The sequence below is a fragment of the Glycine soja genome, chromosome 14 (genome assembly GCF_004193775.1).
Source record: "Glycine soja cultivar W05 chromosome 14, ASM419377v2, whole genome shotgun sequence".
NCBI lineage: Eukaryota > Viridiplantae > Streptophyta > Magnoliopsida > Fabales > Fabaceae > Glycine > Glycine soja.
This window is the reverse complement of record NC_041015.1, coordinates 6,924,892-6,952,639: the sequence shown is the minus strand read 5'-3', so window position 1 is coordinate 6,952,639 and position 27,748 is coordinate 6,924,892. Positions and strand designations below refer to the sequence as shown.

Genomic DNA, 27,748 nt, shown 5'->3' with positions numbered 1-27,748 from the left:
GTCGACAGCGTTCTCGTATATAAAAGCGATTTTTGGTTGTGCTTTCCAGCTCAAAGTGGCAACTTTATGTGCTTAGCTTCCATGAATTAACTGTCATATAACTTACAGTGATATTAAATTATTGACTTCTTTAGAACCAGATTTTCATTCCCATAGATGATCCATTAAGTGGTCATTGTTGTCCCATAATCTCATAGAGCGCTATAAAAAATTCCCTTGGAACTTAACTACTTTTTTGGTTAGTGAATTAATTATAGAGTGCCGCAACTACAATTATTTCAGATAAAAAATTGAAGTTCAAAAATTACTATCACTTGCACAATTACTCGTACTTAATTGCACATTGGTTCAATAGAGACTGCAGTTCATGACTAATTCATTGATAAAAAATTTGATGAATTTATAAATTCAACCATAAAAAATTACATAAAACTCTTATATATTAAAAAGTTTACCAAAATTCAAAATTATAAATTACATTAGCCACTATAAAGCTTTGGTAAATGAAGTTAAAAATTATTTTTTTTCAGATTTTTTAAAAATTATGGGACTCCTCAAAATGGAGATCCTGAGTCATCGATCACCTTAAATATGTGTATGATCGGATACTGTTCATTACACACCTATACAGTGATAAATTCCAAGTGGTAATAGGTTACTAGCCGTGCTTTTCTAGGGAATAAATTAGGCTGCATTCCAATGGAAATTTATACAGAACTAATAAACTCTAGGATATGATTTTATTCTAGAACTTGACCAAATATGTGCATGCTGAATTATGTTGATTTTAGCCAAAGGAAATACACTAGAATAATATATACAAGTTTTAGAAGTAGAAAAAAAAAGTGGACATTTTCTTTCTCATGGCATGCAGTACATGTTTACAGATCTTCACATGCAGCTCTTGCAAATGCTCTTTTGCAGGGGCACAAAGAAGCGAGCTTCAAACACCATGCTAATTAATGTCTATGTCTCGGCTAAAACATTCGAAAAGGTAGAGAATTTCTTCGAAGAGTTTTAACTTGAAAAATATTTTTTCTTAGTAATCAGGATTTTAAAATAGCACGTTGTAGTGGCTGAGCAAAGGCACTACATACCTTAATTTATATAATTAACTTGAGAATTTATAGTACTAGTGGAGAAAATGCACTTCATTTTTGACAAATGAGAAAAATGTGGGATATTATAGGTGGTTTATAGTAGTTAAAGGGTAAGTATGTGAGAGATGAGGAAAATCAATTTCATATATAGCGGATAGTTATTTTTCGTTTAGTCGTGCTTATTAATTTTTTTAATCATGTTATAAATATAAAATATTTATTGATTTTGCGATAATTAAATTTGGTAAAAAAATCTGATCATGTTTAATGAAATTCTTCTCTTTTAATTATGTTTATTCCATCTAAGATTTGAATATGAAATCTTATTTAATGGAATCAAATCCATTATCACTAAAATTAATAACTTTTTGGTGAATGTTTTTTTCTTTTATTTGTGTAAAGACACATGTGCAATTATTAAAGGTAAGGTAGGAAAAAAAATAAGAATGTAGAAACTAAACGAGGATATAGTCATTATTATTAGTATAGATACATTATATAGATTATATAAAAAATTTAAAATAGTAGTTATCTCACTATCTATTATCTTGCTATAATATTTTTTGAGTCGACTGCTACGAACCACTATCTGGGATTTAAAACACTGACTTGGATTGTTTGCGGAAAATCTTAGCCACTAAAAGCATAATTACAAAACTAAAAATTGAATAAGGAACATTTATATAATTAAACGGACCTTGTACAGCTAATTTTGGCTGATTCTTTTATGTGCATTTTAAAACTTAAAGGTAATCCAAACATGTTAACAATTAATAAATAAACACATTTAGATCAAACTGAAAGTGGAAGTATAATTGAAAACTAACCTTCAGCCATTGCAAGCTCCAACATACACAAATCTCGAACCGTTTTAGCTTTTCTAAACCTATACTGATTCAACCTGATGGTGTTTCGTTTATGAAGGTGCAGTAGGCTTAGTGAGTGTGACCCAAAACAGTGAGCAAGATTTCTTATATAGAAATTTACCCACCAGGAGTTCAAAACGTGGAGAGATTAGTGAAAACCACAAAATCCACCGGAACATTAGTATTGATAATGAGTTTGAATTGAAAAATAGACTAAATTCAACAACAAACTCTGAGATAACTGTTTCTACTTATTACTTTGAATGTAAAACAGAACATATATTTTGTTCCTTGAATATCATAAAACAACCAACATGCATAAGAAACAACCGCACAAAATGACGTGTTGCAGATGCAAGAATTCGTTAGCTTCTTATTGCAAAAAAATTGTTTTATGAGATCTTGTTGTTCTGTCCTGGTGTCTGGAGGCATCATTGTTTGTTACAAAGCACTTTTCAATAGAAATAGACAATTCAGCAACCACATTGTCCAAAACATATGATTTCCATAACTTACCTTAAACATTGTACATATTTTCGTAATTAGTAGCATACCTTTCATTATTCTCTTTTTAATTGTTTTCATTATTGAGTGAAATTTTATGCGCTCAACAAACTAATAAAAGAATAGATCATGGAGGAGGTGGGGCACGGTGGAATTAGAATTTCACCAAATAATGACATGGATATTATTAGAAGAATGTTTAAATTTTGTTACTTTAGCATTCTTTTTCATTTCCCCCTAGTAATTTTGGTTTGCTGAGTTGCTGTAAAGATGAGGAGGCAAGAGTACCTTACAATTTTATTTTTTTTTATCGATTGTACCGTACATATAATAAGCTCGGTATGTAGTGGACATAAGTCTTATATTCGAACATAAGTCTTATATTCCAACATGTAATCTCTTCTCCTGCTTCATATATACTCGACCAAACCAGATAGAAGGTATGTTATTCACTCTATATACATACATCTCAGACTTTACCAACTTAAGCGTCAGAGTTTCTTTTTTACACGTATTTCCATCACTCACAAAAGCATGAAGATCAAAAATAATACCAACACTAAACAAAGAAGTAGATCGGATTTATCCGCGCTAATGAACTTGGTAAGAACAAGTCATTTGTTAGAATATTAATTTTGTTAGTAAAAAAAATCAAACCGTGATATTTCTCTTATTTCTTTTTCCCTTAATCATTCAATCTACCTTATATTTTCCTTAACATCTTACAAAATTGATATGATGAAATCTAGATGAGACTTTAATTGAGAAATTAAATAGCCAACAAGAAGGACAACAGAATTATTTACCTTTGGTTTTAATATTTTCTTTATTATTTTCTGCCATTCTCAAATGAAAATTTTGAGATAGATAATTACTCTGCCACTACTTTGGAGAAAGACGTGCTTGCGGGAGATGATTGGAAAAACTGACGACCGTATTCGGACCCAAGCTGTCTAAATAATCTCAATTTGTTTTTTTTTCTCACCGTTACAACAAAGTCAACGTACATAACTCTATGTTTGACTATTTAATCTTGCATTGTATGGATAGTGATGATTAATTTTTTTTTCTTCGTGTTCCTAATTGATAATTGACAAGATTTTCACATTGTCTAAATCTGTTTTGTTTTTCTTGTTTATATATCAATTTGTTATTAAAGTTTTCAAAGTGATAAATAAAAATGTGTGATATATATTCATGATGAGAACATGTTAATGTTAGAACGTGAGTGAGTTTGAACTTAATTTAATTCTAAAAATTCATTTTAAGAGTGAGAGTTATTTCTCATTTATATATTTTAATGTGATTTTATTTTTAGCATAAGTGAAACTTAGATATTTTTTAACATTTTTTTCTTTCTCTTTATCCGTGAGTTATATGCTAGTTATGTTGTCTCTGTTTAATTTTAAAACAGTAACCATACTCACTAAAAGTGATCATCCTCAGAGACGAATTTAGAAGGGACAATCAGGATTTTTAGTCTCCCCTCTTTTGGTACCTCTTATATATATACATCTATTTTTAAGTTAATTAGTGTTAAATAAATTTTATATGATGTAAAATAATGATTAATGTTAGATAGTATAAAATCATGAAAAATTATCTGTGTTTACTGTTATTACCACAAAAACGTAAAATTGTATAAAATTAGTTACAAATTTATTGTAATTATGATAATAATTAAATCAGCCAATTCAATCTGGTTTTTAAATTAATAAAATAAAATTGTGACATGCATTCCACTAATATAACATATTAACTATTAATAAAAAATATTATGACGTCCAGTGATCCACCCTTCACAAAAGGGGAGGGGGACACATTTTTTTGTGACCAATAGCCTTGGTTACCTTGACATTTACTATCAAATTCATTTGACCACGTATTTACTATATTTAGAGTCCGTAAAAATGAGAGTAGCAACTAGCAAGACTGTTGGAATCTTTCTTTGTTCATTATCATATCTAGTTACTTTTTTGTGTAATAATGAAAATATCTTTCAGCTAACGATCGGACACTTGTCTCTGGCTAAAATTACTTGAGTAAATGAATAAAATAAAATAAAATTTAATACAGGTTTTGACATTTCCACCACCTCTAAAAAATTCATCTTTTTCCGTACATACCTTGACATATTATCAAATTAAAGTAATCGAATTAAATAATCATAATAAAAAATTGAATTAAACAATAAGAATAAAACTGCACTGTCATTAAGTTATTTTTTTAATTAATTAATTTTTAAAAAAGTTAATTCAATCAGCGATAATTTATTTTTTATTATAGTATTAATATGAAATATATATCAATTTTACTAGTTATTGATGTTCGTCAAAAAATCTAACCAATTAGATTTAGTAAGATTTTTTATTTTATTTTTTTAATCCACAATACTCAAATTTATGATTTTACCTAAAGTATCTAAATCGAATTTTACTCGAAGCAATGAAATATTAATAATTAGCTTAATTATGAAACTACAAACTAAAATTTAAAAAGTTGTTTTCATTTTTAAAATTTTAAAAACTAAAAGCTAAAAACTACTACAAACAATACTCAAGTTTCTACAATATGAATTGTTGCCGATAGAACTAGCTTAATTGGACAAGAAGAAAAAAATCAAGTAGCAGCTAATTTTATTTAGAAACTACTTAATTTAAGAATCAAATCCCACGTATACCTTTTTGTCTTCACTTCATTGGTTTATTCTACTATATATATGTAAATGAACATAAAAATTTATGATATATCCCCCTAACTTTTGAATCAGCTGAACTAAAAATGTTGAAAATGCATTGTCTTGACAAAAGAGGGTGCTTTCAATTTTAAAGATCAAGACCTTTCAGCAATGATATGGGAATATTAGCTGGACTATTAAATCACAGCAGTAACTAGTCCCCTTTGTTCCTTATATTTTTGAGTCTATATTGCATTGTATACTCTAGACTATAGTCTCCTTTCTTCTTGACGAATAAAAAGATGCATCTTAATTTAGCGTGTGATTTGGAGACTCAAGTCACCATCAGTACCACGCGATCGCGGACAGGGAGACGAGGCGTTGAATAATTTAGCTTAATTAACAACATAAAAACTTATCATATTATTATTTAATTTTATGTCAATATCTTATTTAATATATATAAATATATTGATAACTAAATGCAATATTCAATTTATTGAATGATGTATATCATTGAATTTTATTATGAAAGCTTTCTAATAATTCTTTAAATTCTGCTTTCGCAAACATTATTGATTCATCATTGAATATAAATATTCCAATTACTAGTCACATCCCAATTAATATATTTTATGCTTAACAATTGATGTAATTAACATTCGTGATTTATTAGCTATAATTCTAAATTTTTAAAAATAAAATCATTTATTTTTTCCACAATAGTAATGCATAAAAATTAAATCATGTTATATTATATAAAGGGAGGGTCTAATAATGATGTAGTGAAATTTTTATAATGTAATTAAATAAATAATTTAAATTAAATATAACAAAATTTATGAAATAAATTTAAATTTGTAACAATATTCATTTGAGTTTAATTTATATTTTTAAACACATATATCTAATAAGAATTCACCATTGTTGTATCGTATTAATGAATAAGATAATGTGGTAAAATAACTCAATCTTATTAAATGTTTGTGTATGAAAATAATTTTATTGACAATATATATATATATAAATTAAATTCCATTTGTTTTATTCTGTAATGATTTCTTCTGTTGAAGTTTATCAATCCCTGTTTTATTATAAGATCATTTTTGCAACAAGTGTATTACATATTTTCTTTTTTAGATGTTTTCAAAGAAACTAACTTATTATTAAAAAAAACAATTATTATTTTATATTTAAAACAATTAAAATATTTTCTAAACATTTTTTCACTTATTGTTTATTTCATCGATCATAAGATATATATTTCCTAGCTACTATCCCATCATTTATCCTTATATTTAGATGGGAAGGGGTAAAATAAAGGAAACGAGAAAATTATAACATTTGAAATACAGGATAAAGAAGGAACAGGTTTAAAATTTAATAAATTTTTTCCTCTTATTTTTATATAATTTTAAGTCTTTTCATCTTCATTCTCTCTTTAGTTAACCAATATATTTTTTACTGACCCACTAGCTTTGTGAATCCAGTATGCCTTTTCTATTATGAGGTAGAATCCAACCTGATTTTAGTTATATATAAAAGCAGGTACAGGAATATTTTAAACAGTTCAGCTGAGATTTTTTTATTTAATTCTTATTTTATGTCGACTTAGACTATAGTTTAGATTAAAATAAATACCTTATGATGAGAGAGCATGTACAGTTATCTATCCAAAGGGGTGTTGAGTGTTGACAAAGACAACAACAACTAAGAGAAGGTTGCCAGTTGTTAGTATAGTCAGATAGCACCGATCTAACATTGACTACAAGTTGAATTAAATGTTTTCAATTTATAAATAAATACATTTAAATCATGTAATTGTAAATATTATCTAAATTTATTTAAAAATATAATTCTAATTTCTGTGTTAAAATTTATCATCACTATATTCCAAATCATATCATTACTTTGCGCACTCTGCTTACCATATATATTTTAATTTAGAATATGTGTTCAAAGTAATCTTAATTATTAGAATGTACGTATAGTGAGAAAAATTAATTCTGAAAGTATAACAAATAAGCTCTTGATCTATAATTCTTACTTCATTTCAACAACCTACACTAACACAGTACCACATTCTTTTGTGTTTATCATTATATATATAAAAAAAAAACCTTAATGATAGTCCCGTAAGTCTTGGAATTTGAATGCCCTATAGTTCAAATTGGATCCTAAATCTATCTGCAAACGAGAAACAATTTTTTTTTCTTGGCAACGCATGTGATTTGTGCAGCTTTTGCCTGAAACCCCCCCCCCCCCCCTTCCCATATACTTATTTATTTAATAAATCAACTGCAACACATTATCCATCGTAAATAGTAACCAATCCCCACCAAAATCTCCTTTCTAATGGTGCTTAAAAGCATCATATAGGATAATCATTACTTTCAGCACACAAATTACACGTACGCACGACATAACATCTTATAAGTGGAAAACATGTAAAAGCAAAACAAGAAGAGGGGAGAGAATACTTATTATTTAGAAGTTTAATATCATGAAATGACGGTATAGATTAATTTTATATTATTATTTGAATTATTTTAAAAATTAATAAATTTATTATATACGATAAATTGATAAATTATGATGGAATGATTTCAATAATTTTTTATATTATTAATATATAATTTTTTATTAGTTAAAACATTTAAGAATGGAAAATATGCATGTCGGTTCATGATGACATAAGCTTTAAGATTGGAGGCTTCCATGATATTGATTATTGAATCTGAGAAGCAAGCTGTGTCTTATTCTGCATCCAGGGCCAGGTTGGAATTGGAAGCTCTTCTATCTATCTCTATTTTCTATTCTCTAGTCTTTTTCTCACAACCTGCCATTTCTTTCTACTTCCATTCACCATAACGAAACGCCAAGCTACTAGTACCTTACACGATTCATCTCTCTCTCATACACTCTATTTTTCTCTCTGTCCCCTACCACTCTTTCAAAATAATATTCTTTTTTATCTCAAGCGGTGGAACACTCTTCTCCACCAGTACCACCATCCTTCTTCTTCTTCTTCTCTCCACCATATATAGTATTTGACTATTTGTAATATTCATCATGTTCATTGTGCAGTGGTGAATTGAAGTGTTTGAGTTTGGCATCTTCTGATGGTGCTTTATTTATAATTATTGTCATCAAGTTTCAGACTCATTCTGGATCACTGAGCTGATTCTCTTAATGTCAAGATAAAAAAAATAAAAGGTTTGATCTTTAATTACCCAAAGCAATTGATAACAGTTTCAATGATTTTTTCTATGAAATTTGACAATTGGGCATGAGTGTTAGTTTCAGATTTTTAGCATAGCTTGAAAACATGAACAGAAGAAGGGTTAGGACTAGGAAAGCTCCAATTCCAGTTCAGTAGCACATGAAAAAGTAATTGAAGTTTGGTATAGCCAGAAGTCAGAAAAGGGTACATTCATGCCGTTTGTGTGTTTGAAAAACAGTTTGTACAGTAATAGACCAAGTTCATTATTTTTATTATTAATAAAGTATCTGAGGAGCGTATCAGCTTTCTTCACAAACTTTGGCTTCAGTTTCAATGAGATAAAAAAAAAGTATGACAGATCAGTTTATGGTGTTAAAGATGTATTAAGAAAAAGGAAAAAAAAAAAACTATTTCATAATCCATGATTAGTTATTGATTCTAAATTTCTTTGTTTCCCCCTTTGTTAGCCTCTTGGATTTGATTTGATATTTGTTCTTGTATTTTATTTTTTCTTTGATGGATTCTAACTTGTTTTGCATTGAAAGAGAAGGTAGATGATGCATGGAAGCTTGAGAAATGCAAATAAAAGTAGAAAAGCCTCTAGCAGAGAAAGAAAATTGGCTTTGCAGCAAGATGTAATGCAATGACACTGTTTCTTTTCCTTGTCATTATTTGGGGTACTATGAATTTATGATCTATTATAGCTGGCAACTGAGCTGAATTCTCCAACTTTTCAGGTGGATACGTTGAAGAAGAAGCTAAGGCATGAAGAGAACATTCATAGAGCATTGGAGAGGGCTTTCAACAGACCTTTGGGAGCTTTGCCTCGTCTTCCGCCTTACCTCCCTCCCTATGTTAGTGTATATGAATTTCTCTTTAGTCCTTTTCTGAACGCAAGTACTCTTGTCAAATGCTAAGTCAAGAAATATTAGAATTTAGAAATGAAATTTGTCTGTTGAATTTTGATGTTGAAAACTATAGATACCAGCCCTTCTGGCTGAAGTGGCAGTTTTGGAAGAAGAAATTGTAAGACTTGAAGAGCAGGTTGTGCATTTCAGACAGGATTTGTACCAGGAAGCTGTCTACATGTCATCTTCTATGAGGAAATTGGAAAATTCAGTTTCCGCTCCTCCTAACAAGTCAAATCCAACAATGGATAGTCCCAAGTTGGATAAATTGAAGTCTCTTACCCAAACAACTGGTAATTCAACAGCAACATCTGCAACTAAGCCTACCACAACACTCCCTGGTGAGAAACTCTATCATTATGTTTCACTGGTTCAGATTAATTAATTGCTGCTTCAGATTTGAGCCTGCATTTCTTAAAGTTCAGTTTGCGCCAAAAAGAGAGTTAATCTCTTCCTCATGGTTTGTGCCTATTGTTTTGGCTAGCAGATGATAATAGACAAGGGAAAGAGAACCAATCCTGTACTAATTCTTCCAAGAGCAGGAAGCAATCCTCCAACCAAACGAACAAAACTCCAATTAAAAAAATTAACAATCAATCACTGCAGAAAAAGTTGGATCATCCAAAAAGGAAGGTGTGTCATGTGACTCATGTCATATATAGTGTATAAGTAATTTTCAGTTGTGTGATATGGCTGCTAACTACTAAGTGATAATTGAAGACTTGTTTTAGTCAATAAATGTGAGTTTTTGCAATGTGCAGAAAGAACCAAAGGTGAAAAACCAGCAAGTTGCAGATGTAAGAAATCATAGTCCACATAAAAATTCACCAGAAGCTCAGAGTCCAAATATAATTTCAGAAAATATTCTAAAGTGCTTATCAAACATTATCTTGAGAATGAGTGCCTTAAAGAATCCAGGTTCTACATGTGACATGCCACCCGTGTGGGATCTAAAACCTCACAACCGTGATGAAGGAACAGAGTTTGGGGATCCATATGGCATCTGTTTGGAATTTGGGAAGAGGGATATTGGTCCATACAAGCAATTATGGTCAATTGATGTTAAATCTTTCAATCCAAAACGAACTGCAAATACTTTGTTTTTACTACATCGGTTGAAGTATGTGACATTGTTCTATTCAAATTCAAATACTGTTTACTTTTCAATGACATTAATTTGTTATTATTTGTGTAAATTGGAAGTTAAAGTATTTTGATTTTGGGAAATTTGCAGACTACTTTTTAGGAAACTAGCCTCGGTCAACTTGGAAAACCTCAACCATCAGGAGAAGCTTGCATTCTGGATCAACATCTACAACTCTTGTATGATGAATGTATGTCAGTTATGTCCATTACAACAACATTTAGTTATAATTTGTATCTAAACATCTTTTTCTACACAATTTATTATAACTTTCCTCGATAATCAGAATAACTAATCTTAAGTGGTGCACTTAATTATCTTCTAAAACCATAATAATGATGGTATTTTAAGTTCTACTTTGCTTCAGGCATTCATAGAGAATGGCATACCAGAGAATCCTCAAATGGCTGTTGCACTAATGCGGAAGGTATGGACTACTGGAGTATTTTGTTTCTTATGTATTGTGCTTGTTCTTTGAATAGAGTATAACATATCATAAGTGTGCTCTCAATAATTCATGTGGTTTTTCTTGTTACTCAGGCAACAATAAATGTTGGTGGGCACGTGCTAAGTGCAACAACCATAGAGCATTTCATTTTAAGACTTCCTTATCACTGGAGATTTGTAAGTCTTGTCGATTTCAACCCTAGCTTTTCTATGGATGAGAATAAAGAGTTAATTTAACCACTAAATTTCAAACAGACATTTTCCAAGGGAACAAAAAATCATGAAATGAAAGCAAGAAGCATATATGGAATGGAACTGTCAGAACCCCTAGTGACATTTGCTCTCTCTTCTGGAACTTGGTCCTCTCCTGCTGTAAGTTGATGAGTTGTTTACACAGAATTATGTAATCTTTCATGACCCCACAGCTAAGGTTTTGTCTCATTCAGGATTTGCATTTTGTCTAATTGATTCATTAAACAACATTTTAAAATAGGTTTCATTTCTATGACTGTCAATGTAAAAAACTTTACACCATCAACTAGTTAAAAATCATCATTGATATGACTTTTTAGGTTGTTATGTAAAAGTCAACAAGCTTATCATATATAATTGTTTATAATTGTATAACATTATAAAATTTTACATTATGAATTCATAGACTATTTACTCTTTGAATATTACAATTAACAACACAGCCCTTTACCATAAGGTGGGGTTGGCAACATGAATCAAACAATGCGATTGTATTCTGCTGTAAAATCATATCAAGATTTGAAAATTCTATCCCCTTTTCATTTATCTTTTCATGGATTTGTCATGAACTATGCCAAATGCAGGTGAGAGTTTACACAGCATCCCAGGTTGAGAATGAACTGGAAGTGGCCAAAAGAGAGTACTTACAGGCAGCAATTGGATTTTCAACTTCAAAGTTTGCTATCCCAAAGCTACTGGATTGGTATTTGCTGAACTTTGCAAAAGACTTGGAGTCATTGCTGGATTGGATCTGTCTCCAGTTACCAAGTGAATTGGGGAAAGAAGCCCTTAAATTCCTTGAGGAAAGAAAAACCGAGCCCTTATCACAATTTGTACAAATTATGCCATATGAGTTCAGCTTTAGATACTTGATATGCACATAATTTCACTCCCTTTTGGCCATTGCAATTTTGTATACAGCAGTAGATCATACATATAAAAATGTACATGATCATCTTTTCTCTACTCCCTTTGGGAGAAATGTTCAGGTTCCTTCTTTTAACTAAAGTGAATAAAAGAATCATTGTATAACATGGAATTTGAACTATGTAAGTGGCTCTATTTGGATAAAATTCTCATTTAGTACATAAAGGAAAATAAGAATTTAAAATGAATTTTTAATTCATTTTAAGTTAAAATCAATGTGTAAACATTTTGGTCTTTTCAGGCGATCAAAAAATTAAAAAATAGTGAATTTATTTAAAATAATTTTGTACTTATCAAATATCATCTTAATTCATCTTATTTTATCATATTCGGGATGTCATATGCTTTCAGATAATCTTATGATTTCATTGACAAATAATAAGGTTATCAAATAAATTAAAATTAAAATACACAAGACAAAAAATGTTATATTCCATCCATTCTTATATATAAGACTTAATGATCTGATTCATTAAAATTAAGAAAAGTGATTAATTTAATTAATAGTAATAAATTTGTCTTAAATTAATATTTGTTTTCAAAATTATCATTGTCATTAATATTCCTTTCTCTTTTAATTGTTTATCAATACATTTTTTCTATTCTTTTAATGTAAAAAATATTATAAATTGAGTCTTATAAAAATATATTTTAAACTTGAGTTTTATAAATAAAAATAAAGGAATTATGAGTTACTATATGTTCTAAACTTAAAAATACCAACATACTTTAATTTTTATAAAAAAAAACTCTTTCATCTAACTTATCTGACAATTAAGGAGCATACATTAATTTTAACTTAAAGAAAAAAGTATCATTCATCTTGTTTCATCTTTTCTATTTCTGTGAAGCTTTTCCACAAAACTTACTAGCCCGTACCAATTAAATACATGGCAATGTTCAACCATATGATATCACTTAAAAGGCTTGAGGGGCCAAATTTTGGATGTTCTCTCCTCTTCAAACTATTGATTATTTTGTGTAAGTAAGCAAATGGATCTGTAACTGCATTGACAGACAAAGAAATTTATGAGGGTCTATATTAAATGGCATCCATTACATGTCAATCAATGAACAAAGATGCGTTCACATGTACTGAAGATTATAGTCCAACATCCAAAGCAGGACTGAACCAAATTCTATGGTTATTGGCACACGTATTGTGGTCCATCTCATGGCAGGTTATTTTTGGTGAGGCAAAAGAGGCTCTAATTGCGTTCCATTATGGCATTTAAAGTGCTCTAATTGCGTTCCATTATGGCATTCACCGCGCTTTCATTGCTTGCCAGCACCAAACAGCCTTTGCCGCATAAAAGCTGAATTATTAACTAAGTTTTTCTCTTTGTATTCTTGTGTGCCAAACTACCAAGAAAACACCAACTAGATGACCAAATTTTGATTCCTTCCTTACTCAAGATTTCGCTGGTCCTTATTCCATGTTCCAAAAGTAACAGAATCTCACATTACTTACGAGTCGAGGTCACAAATTGTTTATAAACACTTCCTCCTTTCAACTTATCAAATTATCTTTTTAAGGACTGACAAAAAACTGACAATATCTCAAATATAAGAGATGCTAACTATACCTGCAGACTTAGGTCGGAACATTCCACATGCTTTAACATAGAAGCAGACCACTTCCTTTTCTTGTTTGAAAAAATTGCGGCCAAGTGGTACTCGTAAACCTAACCATAATTTTTAATCTGCTTCACACTGGTCCCCTCTAGTTTAAACGTGCTAATTTAGTTTTGAACTAACTCGACAATTTCTTTCCATAATCTGTTTTCAGTTTGACAGCTCAATTTTGTGGGTATTTTTTTGTGTGTTGAAATGTGGAACTATGTTTAAAATAAATAAACAAAAGTATCAACCATATTTATGTCTCAAAGGGATGAGGTATCAAATATATCATCACATTTATGTAACCTATGTCTGTGAGTATAAGGCTTTACCTTGCTAAATGTATTGCAAATAAGGTTCTGGAACTTCGAATTTAGATATAGCACTTTGGGAACACTGTAATGTAGTAGCAATAACACTTTATTATTTAAAATTTATTAAAAAAATATAAAATCAAGAGAGATGTTCGTTCAATAAGAAATGAGACCATAAAATATTATAATTTTTGATAAATTTTAACAAATAATAAAAAGTATATTTAAAAGGGTGTTAAAAATTCTATTAATAATATTTCTTATGTAATGAATCTGGCTTGAATTGGAATGGGTAGATTAATATAATAACGATGGATAAGCTAAAATAATAACTTAAAGTATTTTTTTTCTTATCTAGATAATAATTTTGAGATGACATGTTATAAAGGAAAATATAATAAGAATGAGGATTGAATTGCCATTTTTATTAATTTTAATTTTTTTTTAAAAAAAACAACAATGTTTTCATCTGTTGAAGAAAAATTAAAGAAACATATATAAGATTTTCATGAGACAAATCAAACGATAGTTTCAGATCCTATAAAATAGATAGAGTTTCTAAAAAAACAAAGATCAAATTCAAACTCAATCAATTTAAAGAACATAAGAGAAAATAAATAGTATATGACACAAGAAATTTATACTGGTTTCACAAAGATTACGTTTAGCTCTTAGCAATCTATTAGGTTTCACTGACTTCAACAAGTTACAAGTATTTATCATTATCACATTTGGCTCCTTAACTCAAGTTCTACACCAAGTTTATTACACCCAATATTCTTTATCCTATCAAGTCACAACTAGTTCTAACACAAATAAGAAGATTTATTTGTTTTAAATGCACAATGACTAACACTTAATTGTCTTATGGATGGATATATGCTTTCAACACTTAGTCTTTTCTCTCAAGATAATCAAAGTGTTTTGAGAGTTTTTCTAAACTTTACAAGAATTTACACAAAGATCCTTTTGTAGAAAGAATTTGAATAATGAGCGCTCCTATTCATACTTCATGTATTCAAAGCTTTTGGTATTTATAAGTCTTCTTCTATCAAGTATTCGTTGTCTCTAAACGGACATATATCATTTCTTAAGCTTGCATATGAAGAATGTGGCCGTTAGGGCATTAAATGCACATACTCCTTCATACTGAGAAACCACTTTTCATCGCTGGCATGTTGAACACCATATCAGGAAACCAGTTCCTTTTACGTTAAAGTGTTAGTCAATCGTATTAAATGTAGAGAGTATATATCATAAATAGATCATAATGCATCATAAGACTTTTGAGATAAAGTCTAAACAAATAACATATTACATCTCATTTTATTCATATAAGAGTTTTCACATCAAGAAGATGTGTTTTTAAGTAGAGAATAAATGTTTCAGGCAAAAAAATAAAAAAAATTTAATCATAAAAAACTCCCCCTGAATGGTTGCTTTCTTCTTACTTTAGACTCCCCCTTAGATGATGTCATGCTTCAACTTTTACTTTTTATCCCTTTTTTTTGTTTGGCAACTTCTTCATTAAGTTTCCTATGAAACTCATCAATAGAGTCATCAGAATTGGATGAGAGATGAATAAGGCTCCTTGGGGGCATAAGAGGACGAGGAGGTTTCCAGCTAGTGATATTCTTATAGAAGTAGTCCCCAATCATGAACCATTTGCGAGCCTTCTTTTTAGTAGGAGCGCAATCCTTCAAGGCTTGAGCAAGAGCTTTTGTGGTTCTGGCAAGTTCAGCTTCAAGCAAACTAACATAAGCACATGAAGGTGGAGGATCATACACTTGGAAAACCATGGAATTAGAAGCAGCTTTAATATCTAATTTGACTTCGTCAATGGTAGAATCCACGTGATGTGTGAAGAAGAATATAAAGAATGGTAGGAACACCATAAATGAAAAGGTACTATCATACACAACATAGAATTCCCTTTTCCATGCACAAATTATGTTGAAAGGAGTTTCTTAAGTGAAGCAAGTGTGATTCAAGGTCTAATAGCATCACCCAATTTCATGGTTATTGCATCTGCGAGTGATTTCTTATCAAGTTTCAGACCAAAGCAACATTTCTTTAGTTTATAAAATCTCTTCATGGCATACCTATCCAGATTAGTGATCAGCTCAGATTTGTGCTTTAGAGCTTCAACCTCATGTTTAAAAAGATGACCAGGGCAAGTTTTAACATATCCGGTTGGTGGAGAATCTTCATCATTTTCAGTAAGCAACTCATTGTCTTTATAACAATTAGCCTTTTGATATAGAACAAACTTATCAATGGCTATTTGAAATTATGTCTCTAGAGTCACTAGGCAAGAGAATTGTGACTCGACATGAGAAGAAAATGAGTGTTGAGCCTTTGAATTCTATGAAATGAAGCTCTCCTTGATCTAATATCTTCTCTGTAGGCAAATAGCTTCATTCTAAGCTTAGGGTCATAATCTAATAACTCCCAATCTATGAAATTCATACTGCCTTCAGGTGCCTCCAATAAAATCTCTCTTATATATGAAAAGTCACTCCAAACTTGGTGCGATCCCAAGGAAGAAAAACATTAAGGGCATAGATGAGTCACATCATCTATTGAAGATCACATGGAAGGAAAGACATTTTAGCAAACTCAACCTCACTACTTTTCCAAACACTTGCACTAGAAGGATACATCTTTTTATCTATAGGTCGATGCTCAAAGATCAAACTGTTAGGGTTGGGAGCAATAGTTTGTCTTAGAGGGAACTCCTTGATTATTGGTTCCTTATCTTCATATATGCCAAATGCATACTCTTCTTCTTCAAGCAGGGTATCCCAAAATGAATAAGAAAAAGGTTCAATACCTAGATAACCTGCCTTCTAGAGCTTTGTGAAATTGATCTTTTTCAGCTCCAACTTTTGCATCTTCGGATGAAGAGTGTGAGTTCCAATGTCACCACTTTATTTCAAAACTTTGTTGCAAGTCTGCCATTGTAGAACTCTACATTCTCTAAAACCATGATACAGTTTGGCATGAAGGTTGGGACGCACTTGAATGTCTAGTTGCTTTTGAACAAGTGGTCTTAAAGGCAAGATCCGTGTTATGGCTTCCTGTTTAGCTAGCTTCATAAGTCTCCTATCAAGCCTTTTGAAGAGCTAACATCATTAGCTTTCGTGCCTCCAAACGCTCCTTCATGACTTTTATTGAGACAAATTATGGTGCTATGTAAATCTCTTCTAATCGTCTAAGTTCGTCTTCATTTGTTGTATCAGATTGAGTAGCAAAGAGTTGTTCATCATTTTCTTCTACAAAAGATGCTTCAATGACCGATTGAAGTATGGCCTCTTCAAGAGCTTCCCTTTTAGCAAGGTTTATCTCTTCAGGAACAGTGGCAACTTTTATTTTGGCTTGCCTTTGAACAACATTTGGAGAGAATATTTGTGCTGCAAGTTGTGCTGCAGATTGAACTCGCTCCAGTTCTTCCATCTGAGCATTCTTCATCTCTTGTTAAAATTGTGATTGTATTGATTCAATAATGACAACTTTTGGTACTAGCTCACCATCTATGTCCATCATGGTAGCCTTTTCAGCATTATGCCTCTGCTCTTCCTCAACAAACAATGTCTTCAGAAATTCCAAAATGACTTCATCTAGAATTTATTCAAATAACTTTGTTGCTAAGGCAGCAAGCATGGCATTTTCCTCCACTTTCTTTTGTGCTCTTCCTCAGATAGTGTTTGAGTAGACACAAGCACTCTTTTTTCTAGTCCTTATAAAAGATTATACCTTCTTCAACACAACCAAACGCAAAAATGATGGTTATTGGTGAGATCACCAATTCCTTACCTTTGACGATGCCTTTAATGCTAGCACTATTTTGCCTTATAGTCCCTAGAACAAGGCATATGGAACATAATGCCATGAACTGAAGTTCTCAAGGAAGCTAGTCCACCTAACACTATCAAACAATCCTTTGATGGGGAAACCTCATTCTTCTAGGTTTTAGAATTTCACCCATAATCAAGGAATGAAAAAAATCCAAAAAGAAGACATTTCTGGCCTCTTTTTCAGTGTTGATTCTAGGGATCACAACAACTTCACTCCTTTTTGGTGTTATTGTTTCACAAAGATCAAAACTTTTCTAAGCAAAGATGATATTTTTAAAAGCTTAAGTTCCCAGACGCGAGCAAACACACAAATAGCTCTGAGAGTTCAAGATTTCAAAATAATTTCTTGAATGTTCACCCTACCCCTTTATTGTTTGAATAGAGCAAAGTAACGATTCAAATCACATTTAATGTTTTCAAAAACTATTTTTCAATCATGGCAAAAAGGTGATGCATGCCTTTTAAGAGAAGACAAAAGGTTTTTATCTATGAACACACTTCCTCTTCCATCTATACACTTGAACACATGATAAATCCAACATATTAAAGAAAAACTTTGAGTAATGGAGGCTAAAGAGAGAATACCAATTTTACATATACTAGTAATCTTTCCCTTACCCATGCTTCCAAAGGCAACTATTCCTTCTTTAATTGGCTTTAGGTCGAGGAACATAGACCATTCCCTAATCATTTGTCGTGAGCATCCACTATCCAAGTACTAGCTAACACTCTGACCTTTTCCTACCAAAGATATCTGCAATAGGAACAATAAGAGATTTTGGTACCCAAATATTTTTTGGTCCATGAGCATTAGTACCCTTAGACATTTGTTTCTTTTGATGAATGCATCTGAAATTGGAATGTCCAAACTTACTATAGAAGTCACATTTGTCTAAGTCAAACTGTGCCTTAGAAGATGATGCTTCTTTTTCTAGACCAATGCCAGACTTATCATTAGAATGCTGATGAAATTTTAAAATAACATTTAAAGTGTTTGAAATTTCCAAAATCTTCCCAAAGTCTTTAGTAAGACAAATAATCTTCTCTCTTAGTTTTTCAATTATGGAGGATTCATTAGTCTTACTAGCTTAACTTAAACTCTCTTCTAGAGTCTAGATTTTCTCTTTTAGATCTTCATTTGATTTCTTCATCACAATATTTTCATAAACAAATATTTTATATTTCTCTTTATACTTTTTGCACTAAAGGGAAATCATATGACTATTCTGAAGAAGAACATCATAAGACATATCTTTTTCATTGTCTGATGAAGAACAAGAAGAGATATTAGATTCAGAACAAGTTTTTACCTTAACTTTTTTGTCTATATATGCCATTAGACAAATATTGACTTGCTCATTGTCTGAATTGATACTCTTCTCAATGTTAGAGTCATCCCAAGTGACCATCAAAATTTTCTTTTTCTTGTCACTAGAGTGTCTCTTCCTTTTAAACTAAGGACACTCAACCTTCATATGTTTAGGCTTTTGGCATTTGAAATAGATTATCACATTGCTCTCTTCCTTGTGTCTCTTCTTGAAGCTGGTGCCTTTTCGTATAGTGGAGTGGTGGAACTTTCTTTTCTTTTTCATCATCTGTTCGAACTTCTTGGACATGAGGGCCACTTCATCATTTATGAATCCTTTAGAACTGTTATTTGAGCCATTGAACTCATCCATATGCACTTTTAGAGATTTAGAATACCTATTATTTTCTTCTCGTCTGAAGCTAACTTCTCCAGTATTAAGGGAAACATAATCTCTCTTAGGCAAATGATCTTGGTTCTGAAGGTGAACTTCATGAACTCTTAGGATACCTAACAGTAAATCCCATGCTAGAGATTTCAGATTTCTAGCTTCTTGGATGATTGTTGTTTTTGGTTCCTACACCTTGGGAAAGTTGTCTAGAATCTTCATATTTATCTGAGCTTTGGTGAAGGTGTGTCCTAGAGCTTCAATACCATTTAAAATCACTTGAAGTCTTCAAAACATGTCATCCACAAATTCTCTTTCTTTCATCTAGAAGCTTTCATAGTGTCATGCCAGATTGATAGCCTTTCTTAGTTAAACATCTTTTGTCCCTTCATAGTTAATACTTAGTGAGCCTAAATCTCTTTGGTTGTCTTAAGTATGCATCTATTGTTGTACTCCTTCTTGGATAGAGTGCATGTTAGAGTATAACGAGCTTTTGTGTTTAGTTCCATTACAACAAGGTATGTGTTTGTTCATTCTACCTCAGGTATGGGAATTGGTATATCTTCATTTATGATGATCATCCAGAGTATGTAGTTGTTGAATCTGATGTACATTTTCATTCTATCTTTCCAGTAAGGATAATCCTCTCATGTGAAGCCTGTTGGCCTCATGAGGGGTGTTCCCTCAACAATGAACTGATTGTTGTTGTTATCAGCCATCAAGATTTTTTTTGTCTAGACACTGTCAGGTGCTTAACCCTTAGAGGCTAAGCTCTGGTACCAAACTGTAAAGACAAATATTACAAGAAGGGGAATTAAATTGTGATTTTTACTAAATTTAAAATCTCTTTCGAAAACAACAATGTTATCATCTAATGAAGAAACACTAAAGAAACATATATCAAATTTTCACAAGGCAAATCAGAAGATAGTTTCAGATCATATAAAACAAATAGAGTTTTTCAAAAGCAAAAATCAAATTCAAACTTTGAGTCAATTTAAAGAGAAGAAGTGAAAATAATCAATATAAGACAATAAATTTATACAAATCCGTCTCAACCACTAAGATTACGTCCAATTCTTGGCAACCCACTAAGTTCTACTGACTTCAACAAGTTACAAATATTTATCACTATTACTTCTGCCTTCTTAACTCAAGCTTTATGCCAAGCTTGATACACTTAGTATTCTTTATCCTACCAAGCCATTGTTGGCTCTAACACAATTCAAAATATTTGTTCATTTTAAATGCATAATGACTAACGTTCAATCATCCTACAAACGAATAGATACTTTCATCACTTAGTCTTTTCTCACAAGATAATCAAAGTGTTTTGAGAGTTTTTCTAAACTTTACAAGAATTTACACAGAGAGCTTTTTGCATAAAGAATTTGAATAATGATAGCTGTTATTCATACTTCATCTCTTCAAAGTTTATGATATTTTATAGTCTTTCTTCAATCAAGTATTTGTTATCTTTAAACGAACATATTTCGTCTCTTAATCTTGCATCTGAAGAATAAGGTTGTTGGGGGCATTAAATGTGTGTACTTCTTTATGCTGATAAATCACTTTTTGTTGCTGACGTGTTGAGCACTAAAGCGGGAAATCACTTCCTTTTGTGTCAGAATGGGTTTTGGGCATCAGAGCTCTTCTTTTAATGACGATTGAGAAATATAATAGCTTGACTTCATTTATTCTTCATAGGATTCAATAGATCCTAGGAGAATGTCTTGCAAAATAGATCTCAAACATAGAGTATTAAATGAAGTCTTAAATGTCATCTTTAATATCGTATCAAATAAGGATTCTATCTTGTTATCGTCTAAAACATTAAACACAGACTTCATGAAACATGTTTTTATAGCACATAAAATATAGCTTTTATCCTTTGTATTTGTTTACATTTAATCAAAATAATTAAGGATCATAATTTGTCTTAAGACAAAAAAAATTTTTGACTTAACACCTGTTCACACTTTTTTATTGAATAATGATGATGTGGTCTAAAATAACAAAATAATCAGAGTAGGAAAATGATAGGATAATCCTAGAATCTTCAGATGTTGTTCTTGACCTAAATCTTCAATAAAGATTAGAGAATGAGAGAGTCTTAGATTGATTCTCATGCAAGAATCCTAAAAATGGATAATTAAACTTTTATATTGGTAACAAAAATTGTCATTGCCTAATGAAAATACACTATTGTTAACTCGTTAGCAAGTGTATCAATTTGTCACAAATAGTAAAGTTTAAAATGGAAGTCCAAGTGTCGAGTCCACATGAACTTTGTTTGTACTTGAATTGATTTATACCCAATTTGCAAGCAAGAGATAAGGAACCATAATAGAGATAAGATAAGAAGAAAGAAAGAATTTGAATTTAAATAGACAAGAGTAATAAAATAATCAAAATTAATGCAAAAGATGACTTCAGAATTTAATTATGTTGGGGTCTAACATGCCTAACTACCCTTGATGCAATATTAATATTTTTCTCTATCAACTGCTTTTCCAATTTCCACCCACATCTATTAAGACACTCAACCCTAATCCCTCACGATGAAGAGTCTAATTTATCTATTCTCTCTCTCAAATCCCTTTGCAAAGATTAAATAGTAAATCACATTAAGCATGGAGATGTATACAGGGGCAAAATAAAGTCACTCTATCCCTAGCAATGAATTGTTTAGATGTCATTTCCCAGTTCTTTAGAAATTCTCATTTCCCAATGTATAACCCCCAAAAACTAATGCATGGATGGTCAAACCACAGAATAAAGATGAAGAGTAGAAATGAAATAATAGAAACTGAAATTGCATTTAATAGATAAGAAGAGAAGTTACATTACAAGGGCATTGGTTGCTAGGCTCCTAACAGAGAGGGTTTAGCCTCTCATAGCCATGAGAGGCTTTACAATTCAGGGGCTGATGTGGATGGAAGAAGGGGTTGGATGACTAGAAGAAAATAAAGGGGGAATGGCTAAAGAAAAAGGGTTTTCCCTAAGGAATAGGCTTAGGCTTTGGATATCTTTAATAGAGAGCTCTGAGACTCGGTGTCTTTCCCTTATGCTTCCTACTCCTTATATAGGTTTCAGGTAGCTTACTTTTCACGCTGACTTCACGCTAAGCGCACCTTTGGGCTTCGTTGTGGGCTTTCTTCATGCTAAGCCTGAGGTTGCCCGCTAAGTGCGAGAACGCGCTAAGCGAACTATCCACTTCTTCCATCTTTTCTTCAAGGCTTTTTCTTCCAATTTTACATCAATTTCCCTTCAAAGCACTTGAATTCTTCTTTTGACTTTTGCTAATCAAAAATTGCAAAGATGTTAATTTCTTTATTATTTCATTAAAAACAATAGTAAAGTGAAGAAATTGCAATCATTATTAGCCAAAATTGACTATTAAATTTGCTCAGATTTTGCGGTTATCAACTATCATTGAGCGATGACTTTTCGTAATGATCAACTAAATTTATTTACAAAAAATAGTTCAACGGAGCTATAAAGACCTTGATTCAATACTATAAAGTATTTATTCACTTTAGTTCTTCATTCCCTTGACTTTGCGTTATACTAACTTGGGTGTACATGGGTTAGATCGATTTTGACAAAACCTATTACCTAATTACCCCGATCAAAATTCTATGGGTCGATTTGGGTCGGGTATGTGTAGTTTTATTAGCAGACTCAACCCAAACCTATTTGATTATAATTGGGTTAGGTCGTGTTGGGTCAACTGTCAATCAAATTTAAATATTTAAAAATATATTTTAGATTTTGTAAAAAAAATAAAATTAGAACAACAATTTATTGTTACCTAACACTTTGTAAATATATAATGACTAAATGTCCTAAAGGGATCAAATTGCGACCATATTTGATTAATATAATGAATAGTTTCAATGCTAATACAATATTTTTATTTTAGATAGAAATAAAATATTGAATTAACATAAGAAAACATAAGCAAAATCATGAAACAAATAAAAACAACAGCTAATAAAAGAGAGAAAAAATCATGAGTAATTTAATTTAATAATTTAATTGACTATGTTAACAAAAAATATAGTATTTTGTATTTAATGATGTAATTGATATATATATATATATATATATATATATATATATATATATATATATATATGTTATAGGACAGTTGGATCACTGTTTTAAAAAAATTAAATATATTACTCAACTCGTACATTGAACAAGTTGGGTCGATTCATGTTCACAGGTTACCCAAACTCGTGAACACCCACACTAACTTAAGCGTTAGAGTTCAAGCAAGTGATTTTCCATTATTGTTTGTGTAAGAACTTTCAACAAGTCTATCATATAGATGAGATTTTTTTCAAAATATGAAATATTGTATTTCTTTTGATCCTATATATAAAAAAATAATTATCTAATTTATTAAGATAAAAAATAATTAAATTAGTTAATTTTAATGAAGAGATTTACTAATGTGCACACACTTATTTTTTTAATAATAATATAATTCTAACTATTTGAAAAGTAAGATGAGAGGATTGTCATTTGATAATTTATTGAAAATATAAAAAATATTGTGTGAGCAAATAATATCCTCTAATTATCCTTTACAAGTGGCTGCTTAGTTAGTTGGTTGTACTTTCTATTAAATAAGAAAAGAAAAAAAATTCAGAGTAAGTAACAATATTTATACAAATTTTATTATCACCTTATTTTCAAATAATTATATGAATTAATAATTTAATGTATGGCCAATTTGGCAATTCATAAGTGATGTGTGAGGATAGAGAGTGAAGGAAAAAAGCATTTTCTAAAATAAAAAAATTGACACCTCGTGGCATAGGGTGAGGCCTAGGGTTGAGAGTTTGAAGAGGTCACTTTTGTCTTATTTAGGAGTTTGGCATCCATAGCCATAGTCAGAACTTATCATGCGTTTGCTTGCCAGACTGGGAATCTAAACTTTGTCTTATGCAGTTATGCTTAAGAAATGAAGAAAAAAAATAATATAGCCTTGATTTCTGATATATATCTTTACCGAATTGAGTATTAAGTGGTCCCGATTTTATCTTTTGCAACAGGATAAGCTCGTCCACCACTACCATACCCTAATTGAAGTATTAAATGAACCAAAGAATCATCCTCTCAATGTTGTGCAGTTGGAATTTTGGAACTCCATAAACAAACAAAAACGTAGCTAAATGGAGATAGGATAGTCGATAGAATTTGTTTTATATATATATCACAAAATGAAATCTGATATGTTATTATTAATGAGTTAATATACTGAAGATAAAATTAAGTTGTCGGATAATACTTACTAAAACAATTATTAAGTTTTATTTATTTTGTCTCAAATTCTGAATTAGTTAGAATTTTTTTTCTCCAATCCAAGGAATAAAGAAAATTAATGAGATAAAATAAAAATATTTATTCCAAAGAAATACAACATATAGTGTACATAAGCTTGGTGGTTACATGCGATGGGTCCACTTGTGCAAGGCAGTAATGACAGGTATAATACAATACGCTGCCTTTCTGCCACAAAGAGTTACTACCACTGTTTAAGAATTCATTATGATCTACAATATTTGCATATGAATTTCGAGTTTAAACCTCTGTGTTACTTTAATTCAATTTGCTTCACTTTCATGAACTCTCAGTTCTCCCATTACTATCCATAAAGAAAAAAAGTCCTACCCCATTAATTAGCCACATGAAATAGTAGTAACCATAGTACATATATATTTTTAGTTTAACGTCGATTTTAATTCGTAATTATTTTATTTTGATAAATTAAGTTTTAAAATTTTTATTTCAGTATTTCATATTTTTGAAATGTATTATTTTGGTACTTTTTAAAAATTTCATTATTAGTGTTATGTTAACTTTTAAATTTTAAAAATGATACATTTCAAAAACATATAAAACCAGAATGAAACTTTTAAAACGTAATATACTAAAACAACACCACAATTCTAAAACATAATAGACCAAAAGTGACATTAAGTCTTTTAAAACTTATTTTATTTTTTAAAAAATAAACAACTGGAAAAAATTATCATCTCCTATAATCTCTTCCAAATAAGGTAAAAAAGGCAGCACCACACAGAACAAACAACATCAACATATAATCTCATTGAAACTACTAAAAATTCTTATACTCCTCACTGAAAAACAAAACATTTCATACAACTATGCTATTGGAAACAGAAGTAGGAGAGATCGCAACAAAAGGTTTCTTTGACGAATGACAAAACCATGATCCTAACATGTTAATTAACTCGGATTTGAACGAGGAAGTCACGTTGTGGCTCTTTGTGTGGTCTGCTAGCAAGACCTCAACTATCACACACAATTGGGTTGGGAAAGTAGAGAATTTTCCATCCGACATCTACAATTGAGCCATGGAAGACAAGCAGCTTTAAGAATGATCGAACGGTGTGTTTTATTGAAAGATGATTCTGACTTGCTTAACCGGTCAATCCTCAACCACAATCATACGTTGTCAATCTTCTTCTTCACCTTCGTCAACGTGCTGCTGTTGGTGGCGGTGATGAGACAATTGTTATCATCAGGTGTGGTGGCAATCTTTTTGGGTTAACGACGAGAGACAAAATAATGAAAGAAAAATGAATCTTTACCCATTGTGATTGAGAATAATTTATGAATGGAATTATTATCGTTATTAATTAATTCAATTGAATGAAGAAAATAATATTATTAACAATATGAGAGTGAATGTCATTTTTGTTCATGGTTTCAGATCCATGTTTTGTTCATTTACTAAGTGATTTTAATTTTTTTAAATAAAAAATATATGTTAACTTAACAATTCTAAAATCTAAAACACTAATGGACACTAAGTTTCTAACAAAAAAAAAAGATTAATGATATATTTCGAAAACATAAAAGATCATAATGAAACTTTTAAGATATAATGAATCAAAGCAAAACAATTGCGGAAAGTAATAGGCTAAAAGTAACATTAAACTATTTTAAAATTTAAAAGTTATTAGAACACTGATGTTTCTGACAAAAAATTAAAAAAAAATAACTAAAATGATACATTTTGAAAACATAAAAGATCATAATGAAATTTTCTAAACTTAATGTAAGAAAACAAAACATAATAAACTAAAAATAACATTAAACTTATATAATTTTTAACACATTAATATTTTTTTTTATTAATCTTCTTAACACTACCTTATTGAAAACAATTTTTTATAATTAAGCATATTAAATCCTTTCAGTTAACATTCACATTGATTCATTGGTTCAAATGTCATATCTTAGGAAAAATAAAAACTAACACAAATGACATTATAACAAAAATTACTAATTAATATTTACCAATAAAAAAACAAAAAAGACAAAAAAACTATCATGTGATACTAACTAAATTTATTATATTCCTTCTTTTGTTTAAACATGATTGGACTATAGTTTTTTATTTGTAGAGATATGAGTAATTCAAAGTGATTGAATTCAATCCAAATATTTTGATTTAATTTTTTGGATTGTTGGATTTTTTATTTAATTTTTTGGATCGTTGGTGTTGAACCCAATCCAAACCAGTGCATGAATACTCCTGTCCAGTTGTACTATCAAATAAATTTTGAGGCTAATTCTTTGATTTTAAGTGGTTAGGGAAGTCTATATCTAAAAGAGCTAGTGGTCAAATTAAAGTTTTATAATGTTTTTTCATAATATAAAAAGAAAATCATATAATTTGTGGAGTTTAATTTCCATGCACCGTTACTGTGTTAATGTATACTGTTTTTATACACTAAATCAATAAAAAAAATATTATTAATATAATTTTTAAGTAATTATTATAAAAATTAACAACTTTATAAGTGGTATAAAAAATATATATACACTCATTACAAAATTATTTACTCTAATTTATTTGAGTTTGAGTTTAGTGTTTATATGCTAACAGCATAAAATAATTTTACACTATTATCTGATTAGAAATTATTGTTTAAATTATTTTAAGATAATTATTCTAAAAACTAATAAACTTATCATATAGATGAGTTGGGATTGAATGATTCTATAAAACTTTTTACATTATTTGTATATAATTTTTTTTCTCTTTATTTATAGCATTTATCTAATATCTTACGGGTTTAAGAAAAAAAATGAATTGAGCATAATATAACTTTTTAATAATAGTAGTTAGGAATTTCACGTTCGTCACCTTTTTCTTTGAAATTATATA

At 30.2% G+C, this 27,748-nt stretch overlaps 1 protein-coding gene across 3 annotated transcripts; it reads left to right on the top strand.

The window, feature by feature from the left end:
- The first annotated feature begins 7,932 nt into the window (after positions 1-7,932).
- Positions 7,933-12,163, top strand: LOC114385304. 3 transcript variants are annotated; one of them, XM_028345319.1, is made up of 11 exons: positions 7,933-8,363; positions 8,916-9,005; positions 9,108-9,224; positions 9,352-9,619; positions 9,766-9,911; positions 10,040-10,398; positions 10,513-10,612; positions 10,790-10,849; positions 10,963-11,046; positions 11,125-11,241; positions 11,706-12,005. In XM_028345319.1, the coding sequence occupies exons 2-11, from the start codon at positions 8,925-8,927 to the stop codon at positions 12,003-12,005; spliced, it is 1,632 nt and encodes a 543-aa protein (XP_028201120.1). In that variant the 5' UTR covers positions 7,933-8,363; positions 8,916-8,924. The 3 variants fall into 3 exon arrangements, with proteins under 3 accessions (XP_028201120.1, XP_028201122.1, XP_028201121.1); XM_028345321.1 differs by having other exon boundaries at positions 7,934-8,363; positions 8,921-9,005; positions 11,706-12,163; XM_028345320.1 differs by lacking the exon at positions 7,933-8,363 and adding an exon at positions 8,378-8,574 and having other exon boundaries at positions 8,921-9,005.
- Positions 12,164-27,748: the final 15,585 nt, after the last annotated feature.

What these genes read in the sequence shown, in the direction of transcription:
- LOC114385304 (XM_028345321.1), top strand. Translation starts at nt 8,925, where the DNA reads ATGATGCATGGAAGCTTGAGAAATGCAAATAAAAGTAGAAAAGCCTCT. An exon ending in AATTGGCTTTGCAGCAAGAT is followed by an intron (nt 9,006 to 9,107) that starts GTAATGCAATGA and finishes CCAACTTTTCAG; the next exon opens with GTGGATACGTTGAAGAAGAA. An exon ending in CTGTTGCACTAATGCGGAAG is followed by an intron (nt 10,850 to 10,962) that starts GTATGGACTACT and finishes CTTGTTACTCAG; the next exon opens with GCAACAATAAATGTTGGTGG.